This window comes from Rhinopithecus bieti, unplaced genomic scaffold (assembly GCF_001698545.2).
Source record: "Rhinopithecus bieti isolate Rb0 unplaced genomic scaffold, ASM169854v2 scaffold_1853, whole genome shotgun sequence".
In the NCBI taxonomy this organism is placed as follows: Eukaryota; Metazoa; Chordata; class Mammalia; order Primates; family Cercopithecidae; genus Rhinopithecus; species Rhinopithecus bieti.
The window spans coordinates 2922549-2934440 of NW_016804151.1; the positions used below are offsets into that span (position 1 = coordinate 2922549).

At 41.4% G+C, this 11892-nt stretch overlaps 1 protein-coding gene across 1 annotated transcript in view; it reads left to right on the forward strand.

Annotated features, from left to right (window-relative positions):
• The window catches only part of DARS2 (aspartyl-tRNA synthetase 2, mitochondrial), a 37985-nt gene that overhangs the window by 7842 nt on the left and 18251 nt on the right, over positions 1 to 11892 (forward strand). Inside the window, exons 6-11 of the mRNA XM_017866937.1 lie at positions 219 to 342; positions 1606 to 1652; positions 4352 to 4458; positions 5599 to 5668; positions 7149 to 7328; positions 8637 to 8744. Coding sequence (XP_017722426.1) covers positions 219 to 342; positions 1606 to 1652; positions 4352 to 4458; positions 5599 to 5668; positions 7149 to 7328; positions 8637 to 8744 — 636 coding nt within the window. The remainder of the gene's footprint in view (positions 1 to 218; positions 343 to 1605; positions 1653 to 4351; positions 4459 to 5598; positions 5669 to 7148; positions 7329 to 8636; positions 8745 to 11892) is intronic.

Here is an 11892-nt window from a genome sequence, read left to right on the forward strand (position 1 = left end):
AATAATAATAATAATAATAATAATGAATAGTAAAAAAATGTAAAATCTGCACTACTGACAAACTTAGAAGTTACAGGAATTAACAGCATACAGTGGGCTACTTGACGATAGAAACTAAAGACAGAGCTAAAGTTTTTGAAAATTCGAACTCTATTTCTAAAGATAATACCTTTCTAATATTGAAAATATTTAATTAGAAAATCTTTCAATTTCTTTAGAAAACAGAGGCTCTTCGGTTGCAGTATCGCTACTTAGACTTGCGTAGTTTCCAAATGCAATATAATCTGCGACTGAGGTCCCAGATGGTCATGAAGATGCGGGAATATCTCTGTAATCTGCATGGTAAGAGAAATGCCTGGATGCTCTTTGGAGCTTTTTAGCCTTTCTTCTATTTTATTCAGCAGTTTTATTGTATATTTTCCTTAGCATCAGGTCAGATGTTGCCAGAAGTCTGGAATTCACTCAATGTGTAACATAGTTTTTGAAGAAAAGTTAACATTATTTTAAAGATGATAGTGGCTATTACATTGATTAATGTATGATAGTATTTTCCATCATTATCAAAGGCAGGACAGCCCTTTGGCTTTTTCTATAAGATTTCTTTTCTTTTTTTCTTTTGAGATGGAGTTTTGCTCTGTCTAAAGGGCAGTGGCATGACCACAACTCACTGCAGCCTCAACCTTTTAGGCTCAAGTGATCCTCCCGCCACACCTTCCCAAGTAGCTAGGACCACAGACAAGCATCACCATACCCAGCCAATTTTTTTTTTTTTTTTTTTTTTGAGACAGAGTCTCGGTCTGTCACCCAGGCTGGAGTGCAGTGGTGTGGTCTCGGCTCACTGCAAGCTCCGCCTCCCAGGTTCACACCATTCTCCTGCCTCAGCCTCCCAAGTAGCTGGGACTACAGGCACCTGCCACCATGCCTGGCTAATTTTTTATATTTTTAGTAGAGATGGGATTTTACTGTGTTAGCCAGGATGGTCTCCATCTCCTGACCTCGTGATCCACCTCCCAAAGTGCTGGGATTACAGGCTTGAGCCACCACACCCGGCCTGCAGCCAATTTTTAAAAATTTTTTGTAGAGACAGGGTCTCATTATGTTGCCCAGGCTGGTCTCAAACTTCTGGGTTTAAGCAGTCCTCCCACTAGCCATCCCAAAGTGCTGGGATTACAGGCATGAACCATGATACCCAGCCAGTTTTCTTAATTCTTTATCATGTGCATATATCATTTATTGGGAGCTCAAAATGTCATGTGAATTAAACTAGACATCTCATTCAGTCCTGGACTTTTTCTGCTACATTTGTATTATTTCTACACTAATAGAACATTTTAAAAATCAGAATAGTTCAGTAGACAAGAATCCATTAAATATTTAGAATTATTTTATGTGGACAGTATGCTTTATGAACAGAATAGTATTTATGAAAATCTTTAGCTTCCTTCTTAGATTTGTAGAAACCAGCACCAGTAGGCTTGGCAGCTTATTTCAGCTAAAATTCTTAATTAAAGGGAAGCCTCAGATTTGTTGTACTATATTGTGGACATCATATATGACAAATTTCACATTCCTATCTACTAAGTGATAATGTTTCTCTCTTTTTAGGGTTTGTGGATATAGAAACCCCCACATTGTTTAAGAGGACCCCAGGGGTATGTATATTCCTTCAATCAGTCTATTAAATATGTCCTATTAGTTATAAAGCTAGACCACTTTGCCTTTATATTCACTTGGTCCACTTTTATTTTATTTACTGCCTCAGGACGGTCATATTAACTAGGTTTTTCTGAAGAATTGAGAAAATTATTTGGGTATTTTGAGTCAGAACCATTTTATTCCACATAAGTATTCTTTCCTTTGAGTTTTTTTGTTTGTTTGTTTTTTGGTTTGTTTTGGGTTGTTTTTTTTTTTTTTTTTTTTTTTTTGAGACAGCGTCTCACTCCATCATCCAGGCTGGAGTGCAGTAGCTTGATCTCAGCTCACTGCAACCTCTGCCTACCGGATTCAAGCAATTCTCATGGCTCAGCCTCCTGAGTAGCTGGGATTACAGGCATGCACCACCATGCCCGGCTAACTTTTGTGTTTTTAGTAGAGACAGAGTTTCACCATGTTGGCCAGGCTGGTCTCGAGCACCTGACCTGAAATGATCCACCCACCTCGGCCTCCCAAAGTGCTGGGATTACAGGTGTGAGCCACCTTGCCCAGTCTTGTTTGAGGTTTGAAGATGTAAATCATTAATAAATTGTTTGTTTATTTGTTTTAAGACAGAGTCTCGTTCTGTCAGCATTCTGTCACTTGAATCCGCCTACTAGATTCAAGCGATTCTCCCGCCTCAGCCTCCCAAGTAGCTGGGACTACAGGTGTGTGCCACCATGCCCTGTTAATTTTTGTATTTTTTCTTTTTCTTTTTTCTTTTTTTAAGATAGAGTCTCACTGTTACCTAGGCTGGAGTGCAGTGGTGTGATCTCGGCTCACTGCAAGCTGTGCCTCCCAGGTTCACACCATTCTCCTGCCTCAGCCTCCTGTGTAGCTGGGACTACAGGTGCCCGCCACCATGCCTGGCTAATTTTTTGTATTTTTTAGTAGAGATGGGGTTTCACTGTGTTAGCCAGGATGGTCTCGATCTCCTGACCTCGTGATCCATCTACCTCGGCCTCCCAAAATGCTGAGATTACAGGCATGAGCCATCGCGCCCGGCCAATTTTTGTATTTTTTTAGTAGAGATGGAGTTTCGCCACGTTGGCCAGGCTGGTCTCAAAATCCTGACCTCAGATGATCCACCTGCCTCAGCCTCCCAAAGTGCTGGGATTACAGGTGTGTGCCACCACACCCAGTCAATGAACTGGTTCTTTAAGAACAAATATCTTGGCCAGACGCGGTGGCTCATACATGTAGTCTTAGTACTCTGGGAGGCTGAAGCAAGGAGGATGACTTGATTCCAGGAGTCCAAGACCAGCTTGGGCAACAAGACCCTATCTCTTTAAAGGAAAAAAAAAAATGGAAGAGGAAAAAAAATTAAAGAATAAATCTCTCATATATTAAAAATTAACATTTTTCAGCCAGGCGCAGTGGCTCACACCTATAATCTCAGCACTATGGGAGGCCGAGGCGGGCAGATCTTGAGGTCAGGAGTTAGAGACCAGCCTGGCCAACCATGGCCAACATGGTGAAACCTCGTCTCTACTAAAAGTACAAAAATTAGGCCGGGCACTGTGGCTCATGCTTGTAATCCCAATACTTTGGGAGGCCGAAGTGGGTGGATCACCTGAGATCAGGAGTTCAAGACCCACCTGACCAACATGGTGAAACCCCGTCTCTACTGAAAGTACAAAAAAAAATTTAGCCAGGCGTGGTGGCAGGCACCTGTAGTCCCAAATACTCAGGAGGCCGAGATAGGAGAATCGCTTGAACCCAGGAAGTGGAGGTTGCAATGAGCCAAGATCATGCCATTGCACTCCAGCCTGGGAGACAGAGCGAGACAACAACTCAAAAAAAAAAAAGCCAGGTGCAGTGGCAGGAACCTGTAATCCCAGCTACTCGAGAGGCTAAGGCAGGAGAATCACTTGAATCCAGAAGGCAGAGTTTGCAGTGAGCCCAGATTGTACCACTGCACTCCAACCTGGGTGACAGACCAAGACTCTCTCTCAAAAGAAATTCTTTTAATAAATAAAAATGGACATTTCTGGCCAGGGGCAGTGGATCACACCTGTAATCCCAGCACTTTGGGAGGCCAAGGCGGTCAGATCACGAGGTCAGGAGTTCAAGACCAGTCTGGCCAACATGGCGAAACCCCATCTCTACTAAAATACAAAAATTAGCGGGGTGTGGTGGTGGCAGACACCTGTAATCACAGCTACTTGGGAGGCTGAGGCAGGAGAATCACTTCAACCCGGGAGGCGGAGATCGCAGCGTGCCAAGATTGTGCCATTGCACTCCAGCCTGGGTGACAAGAGCAAGACTCTGTCTCAAAAAAAAATGACATTTCTAAACATTAATATTTACTCTATTTATACAGTCTATGAAATTATAAAACTACAGTTTAATTTGGAAATGCAATTAGGAATTACTTGGATAGGAAATGATACACAAAATTCATTCATCTAGTAACAGAATTGGAAATTCAATTCCACAAGTATAAACTTAACACCTATCACATATAATGGTGTTTAAAGCCTATTATGTGCAAGTCTTTTTAGGGACTCAAAGATAAGTGGGAAATTATCTCTGTCATTGTAGGAACTTTGTTCTTTAGTCATTCATTGATAAACTGAAGTAACAGCTTCTACTAGTCAGTTATATCTTGGGTTTATTTTTGTTTTTTAATAATCTGTCTTCTCTCTCTCTTTGAAAGGGTGCCAAAGAGTTTTTAGTACCATCCAGGGAACCTGGAAAGTTTTATTCTCTCCCTCAGAGTCCTCAACAGTTTAAGCAACTTTTGATGGTTGGCGGTTTAGACAGGTGAGCTTTTTTTTATGGTAGCAGTTGTCAGAGAAGGAAAAGAGAAAAACAAAGGGAAAAAAGGAAACACAAAACCCTCTCTGTTCTCAAGAGAAGGATAGAAGATTTTTGAGAGTTTGGAGAATACTTATAAAATACCCTCATAATTCGTAATAATCCTTTATTAAAGGTTTATTGGGTGGCCACCACGTACAAAGCTCTGTGCTAGTAGATGTGAGAAGGGATTTAAACAGCAACAAAAAAAAGAATAGGTTCTGCTCTCAAGGTGTTAAGGCTAGTAAGCCAGAACAGGATAATGAATAAAACCAACTGTGATATAAACCAAATGTAAATGTGTTGAGATTTGCAAATTAGGTATTAAGAGCTTTAAAATTACATTGTTTGAGGAAATTTAGAAAACTGTGTGAGCTAGACCTTTGAGGACAGAGCTACATTTCAGCAGTTGAAGATGAGAGTTGGAATGGCATAGCACAGAACGTCTCATGTGTATCCATGGTACAGTAAGTATTTCACTTTGGTCAAAGCAAAAGAGTATATATGAAGAAGCATGGACTAAAAAAAAAGTTTTAATAAAAAGAACTGTCATGGACTGATTTGCATGCCAGTCTAATGTACAAACATCCAGAGATGCCAGTGTTTATTTTGAAAACAATATTAGAACAACTTCTCATAGGTCAGCTGTATATCTAATTCTATTAAAGTGTCATAAAAAATAAAAGTATTTCTTACTTTTTTTTTTTTTTGAGACAGAGTCTTGCTCTGTCACCCAAGCTGGAGTGCAATGGCGCGATCTCGGCTCACTGCAACCTCTGCCTCCCAGGTTGAAGTGATTCTCTTGCCTTCGCCTCCCGAGTATCTAAGATTACAGGCGCACACCACCGCGCCCGGCTAATTTTTGTATTTTTAGTAGAGACAGGGTTTCACCCTGTTGGCCAGGCTGGTTGTGAATGCCTGACCTTGCAATCTGCCCGCCTCGGCCTCCCAAAGTGCTGGGATTACAGGCATGAGCCACCATGGCCGGCCCTTCTTACATTTTTTAAGTATCATTGTTTTATAACTTGCATTGCCTTAAACTTTTGGGAAAAAGTGTATATGTCTTCCTAGAATCATAACTCTATTAATGCTATTTCTCAATTGTAGATATTTTCAGGTTGCCCGATGTTATCGAGATGAAGGTTCAAGACCAGACAGACAGCCTGAATTTACTCAGGTACAAAGTTATATTCACTTGTTTCTTAAAATTCAGGCTTACTATTTTGAAAATAGTTTTTTGTTTGTTTGTTTTTTGTTTGTTTGTTTGTTTGTTTCGAGACAGAGTCTTGCTCTGTCACCTAGGCTGGAGTGCAGTTGCGTGATCTCAGCCCACTGCAAGCTCTGCCTCCCGGGTTCACACCATCCTCCTGCCTCAGCCTCCTGAGTAGCTGGGATTACAGGCGCACACCGCCACGCCTGGCTAATTTTTTGTATTTTTAGTAGAGACAGGGTTTCACCGTGTTCACCAGGATGGTGTCTATCTCCTGACCTTGTGATCCACCCGCCTCGGCCTCCCAAAGTGCTGGCGATTACAGGCATAAGCCACCACGCACAGCCTAAAATAGTATTTTCAAGACCAGTGCAGTATTAATACTTTACTTCTCATTACATTTTATCCATCAGATAGTTAATTAAACTCACCTGCAGTTGAGAAACTATTCAGTTTTTTAATCCATTGCATGTGTCCTTTTTTGAATTTTTTTCTTTCCTTGGATAGCACAGGGGCCACACTGTCATTCCAATTTTAGTATATGTGCTGCCAAAGAGAGCATGTGTCCTTTTCATAAAGAATGTGGTCAGCAACTAAGGAATGCCAGAAATTCCTAAAGTGTTCTAATGTTCATGATAAAGTCCTTAAGTCATGTTCTAATGTTCATGATAAAATCCTTAAAACAAATCTCTTATATATTAAGAACGAATAATTTTATATATTGATATTTTAATCTAATATGTGGACTTACCAAAGCTATTATGATTTGCTTTCTGTATAATAGCATTTTATTTTATTTTTATTTTATTTATTTATTTATTTTTTTGAGACAGAGTCCTGCTCTGTCTCCCAGGCTGGAGTGCAGTGGCACAATCTTGGCTCACTTTAGCCTTAACCTCCCAGGTTCAAGCAATTCAACTGCCTCAGCCTCCCAAGTAGCTGGGACTACAGGTGTGTGCCACCATGTCTGGCTAAATTTTTGTGTTTTTATTAGAGATGGGGTTTCACCATGTTGGCCAGGATGGTCTCGATCTCCTGACCTCATGATCCGCCTGCCTCAGCCTCCCAAAGTGCTGGGTTTACAGGCGTGAGCCACCATACCTGGCCAAAAGCATTTTAATCATGTGTTGAAGTGAAAAAATTATGAGCTTTGGAGTTGGACAGACCTGGGATCAGATGTAGCTTTGCTGCTTACTAATTGCACATACGCAAATAAGTAACTTAGTTCTCTGAGCCTTCAGCCATGCAATAGTTGTGAGAACTAAACAAGTTAATGTATGTAAGGCCATTAGCACAGTGTCTGACATAAAAGAGATGTACAATAATATTTATACTCTCCGCATGTATTATTTATGTGCAAAATTCTATAGTAACTTGAAAGCAGAAAAATATATAAACGTGTATATACTGTGGCTAAATTAGTTTCCATATGTTACTTTGGTTTCAGATTGACATAGAAATGTCTTTTGTAGACCAGACTGGGATCCAGAGTTTAATTGAGGGTTTGCTCCAATATTCCTGGCCCAATGACAAAGATCCTGTGGTTGTTCCTTTTCCCACTGTGACTTTTACTGAGGCGCTGGCCACCTATGGAACTGATAAACCTGACACTCGCTTTGGCATGAAGGTACTTATCTTCACTTTTCTAGGACTCTGTCCCCAAATAATCCTGCAGTCTTTTTTAAACCACTTTGAAATTGACAAGTGTTACACACTGTTAGAGGATATTTTTGTGGCCTTGTTACCTTTGTTGTTACAGAGCTAGAGCAAGAGAGAATAATAGCATGTTAGCAATACAGTGCTTTCTATCTATCATCTTCCAAGATCCATTTCCAAGAGCAACATTCTTGCTATGAAGTTTTTATTACTTGTAAGTTACTGATTATATGGATATGAATGGTAACTTGAAAGAAAAAAATAGCTATTCTTTCCTTTTCAGTTTTTTTTAAAGCCAAGGAGTTACTAAGTTGTATTTGAATACAATGTTTATTCAAATTATTAATATCTGTAAGTATTTAAGGCAGGGGTAGAATTTATATAGAACAGTTTCATTACCAGACCTCTACTTGTTTGCTCTTAAACAGCAATATCACTTGATCCCCATAATGCTGGTGACATTTCTATATCTCAGTTCTCAGTGCTCGTTCTTTAGAAATTGAGTCCTGCCTGGTCTGTGAATAGTCAGTGCTCAATTCTTAGAATGAAAAAAATACAATACACAAAAAGTCATAACTACCAACTTATAGCTGCCAACTCAACTACTTCTTGTTTCTTCATTTGTAATATGGAATAGTGGTTCTTTTTTTATTTTTTTTGAGACGGAGTCTTGCACTGTTGCCCAGGCTGGAGTGCAGTGGTGAGATCTTGGCTCACTGCAACTTCCACCTCCTGGGTTCAAGTGATTCTCCTGCTTCAGCCTCTCGAGTAGCTGGGACTACAGGTGCGTACCACCACACTGGCTAATTTCTGTATTTTTAGTAGAGATGGGGTTTTGCCATGTTGGCCAGACTGACCTCCTGACCTCAGGTGATCTGCCCACCTCAGCCTCCCAAAGTGCTGAGATTATAGCGTGAGCCTCTGTGCCAAGCCTGGAATCTTAATCTAGTTCTTAAATCAGACTGTTTAGGTTAAATTCTGGCTCTGCCACTTACTAGCTATGCCATCTTGGGCAAGTTCCTTATTTCTGTGTCTTGGTTTCATCTATGAAATAGGGATAATAAAGAGTGCTAACCTCATAGTTTTATGCAGATTAAATGAATGAGTATATGTAAAACACTGGTCATATTGCTTAACCCATGGTAAACACTCTTTGAATGTAGTCTATAAATGTTAAATTATCAAGATCTATTCTCTTCTTTAAAATCTTGTTTGTAAAATGTTTTCAGATAAAAATTACTTCATATTTAGTTATCTCTTTTTGTTACCCATTTTCCAGATTATAGATATCAGTGATGTGTTCGGAAACACAGAGATTGGATTTCTTCAAGATGCACTTAGTAAGCCCCATGGAACTGTGAAAGCCATATGTATCCCTGAAGGAGCAGTAAGTAAAGTATAGTTCTGTGTTTCTCTAGAATGTATGCTTTGGAAGTAACTTTGTTCAATACTGTCATATTTAAACTTCAGAAAGAACAATTCTTTTTAAATAAAAATAGGTATTTTTGCTGGGCGTGGTGACTCACGCCTGTAATCCTAGCACTTTGGGAGGCCAAGGTGGGTGGATCACTTGAGGTCAGGAGTTCAAGACCAGCCTGGCCAACATGGTGAAACCCCATCTCTACTAAAAAATTAGTCAGGCGTGGTGGCAGGTGCCTGTAATCCCAGCTACTTGGGAGGCTGAGGCAGGAGAATTACTTGAACCTGGGAGGCGGAGGTTGCAGTGAGCTGATATCACACCATTGCACTGCAGCCTGGGCAACAAGAGCAAAACTCTGAAAAAAAAAAATAGGTATTTTTATACAGAGTCTAAAAGTGTTTCTAAAACTATAAGTAGAGAACAATAAAATCTTATGAATGTGAGTTTACATTCCAGATCCAGGGTGTTTCACCCCCCCCCCCTTTTTAACCGGGCGCTCAACCCAGCAAAAGTGCGCCAAGCTTTTAATGCCAACACGGGGGGGGGCCAAGAGGGGAGAATTGCTTAAGCTCAGGAGTTCAAGACCAGCCTGGGGAACACAGACCTCGTCTCTACAAAAATTACCTGGCGTGGTGGCTCACACCTGTAGTCCCAGCTATTCGGGAGGCTGAGGTCGAAGGATCACTTGAGGCAAAGAGTTCAAGGCTGCAGTGAGCCATGATTGTGCCACTGCATTCTAACCTGGATAACAGAGCAAGACTCTGTCTCAAAAATAAGTAATAGGCCGGGTGCGGTGGCTCATGCCTGTAATCCCAGCACTTTGGGAGGCCGAGACGGGCGGTTCACGAGGTCGGGAGATGGAGACCAACCTGGCTAACACGGTGAAACCCCGTCTCTACTAAAAGTACAAAAAATAGCCAGGCGCGGTGGTGGGCACCTGTAGTCCCGGCTATTCGGGAGGCTGAGGCAGGACAATGGCGTGAACCCAGGAGGCGGAGCTTGCAGTGAGTGGAGATCACGCCACTGCACTCCAGCCTGGGCGACAGAGAGAGACTCCGTCTCAAAAACAATAAAATAAAAATAAGTAATAAACGATGCTATGTAGTACTCCTGTACTTCATTGTCGATACTGTGTGAGCATAAAATAATAGGTAGTATTCTGTCTGCAGCCTCAGTTGTCTATCTCTTAGCCCTGTATCAGCGCCAGCATGGCCATTGCATGTTGATTCTTGATCTTCTGAGAGTTCTCATCTAAATTGCATTAATAACAGGGAAATAAAAGGAGATGGAGCTAAAAAAGCAAAAAGGAAGGGGAAGAGGGGGTAGAAGAGAGAGAGAGAGAATGGTTGGGCTGAGCAAGCATTGACTAAAGCAATGGTACACACCTCTTTTCTGTAGGTAGTACATCTGCTTTAAAAGTAATTTCATAAGAAGCATTCCAGTTATATTTTAAATAAGATTGTGATTTTGAAAGTCTATACTCATTTGGATACGTAAGCAGTATATTCAGAATGGAGTAAGAACTCAGTCTCATTACTTTCTTTTTTTTTTTTTTTAGACGGAGTCTTGCTCTGTCGCCCAGGCTGGAGTGCAGCGCTGTGATCTTGGCTCACTGCAACCTCCGCCTCCCGGGTTCAAGCGATTCTCCTGCCTTAGCCTCCTGAGTAGCTGGGACTACAGGCACATGCCACCACGCCTGGCTAAGTTTTCTTTGTATTTTTAGTAGAGATGGAGTTTCACCATGTTAGCCAGGATGGTCTCAAACTCCTGACCTGAGGTAATCCACCCGCCTCAGCCTCCCAAAGTGCTGGGATTACAGGTGTGAGCCACCATGCCTGGCCTCTCATTACTTTTTATTTACTTCATATATCCAGTAAAATGTAATTTATTGTCATGCTGGGCACGGTGGCCCACGCCTGTAATCCCAGCACTTTGGGAGGCCAAGGCAAAACCCTGTCTCTACTAAAAATTAAAAAATTAGCTGGGCATTGTGGTGGGTGCCTGTAATCTCAGCTACCTGGGGGGCTGAGGCAGTAGAATCACTTGAGCCCAGTAGGCAGAGGTTGCAGTGAGCACGAGATCACACCACTGCACTCCAGCCTGCATGACAGAGCAACACTCCATCTTAAAAAAAAAAAAGTAATTTATTGTGCATACTATAGTCCAGGCATAAGAAATATGTTCAGGTAAGCTCAGTATGATATTTTGCCTATTATTATGTACACCATTTCAAGTTTGTCTGTTCTTTCTCAAGTACATATAAGAACTGCAGGAGTGTGGATCATGTTTTCATCTTTTTATACCTCCCATACCTAGTTAAATGCCGCATGAATATAGTTAATGATGCATGGCTTATGGTAGAAATAAGACGATTAAAATATGATTTCACAAATCACATGGTTTATTGCCATACAAAGAAAATTTTTTCTTAGGTTCACAATGCTTAAAAGAGAGAGAATAAGAGCCAGGCGCGGTGGCTCACACCTGTAGTCCTAGCACTTTGGGAAGCCGAGGCAGGCGGATCACGAGGTCAGGAGATCAAGAGCAGCCTGGCCAATACGATCTGTACTAAAAATTTTAGTACATCTGTACTAAAAATATAAAAATTTAGCCAGGTGTGGTGGCAGGCACCTGTAGTTCCAGCTACTCAGGAGGCTGAGGCAGGAGAATCGCTTGACCCCTGGAGGCAGAGGTTGCAGGGATCCGAGATCACATCATTGCACTCCAGCCTGGGCAACAGAGTGAGACTCCGTCTCAAAAAAAAAAAAAGAAAAAAAAAGAGAGAGAATAACATGAATAATCCTCACAGGGAAAACAGTAGCTGAGGTGTATTAATCACATAGCGAGTGAGTTCCAAAATTATTAAAGTCCACTTGCTCTATTAGGATGGAAGTAGTCCTCTGGGGAAAGTAAAGTCTAATTAAAGTTTGAGGTGTACTCTTTTTTTTTTTGAGACGGAGTCTCGCTCTGTCGCCCAGGCTGGAGGGCAGTGTCTTGATCTCTGCTCACTGCAAGCTCCACCTACTGAGTTCAATGGATTCTCTTGCCTCAGACTCCCAAGTAGCTGGGATTACAAGTGTACGCCACTGTGCCCAGCTAAATTTTGTATTTTTAG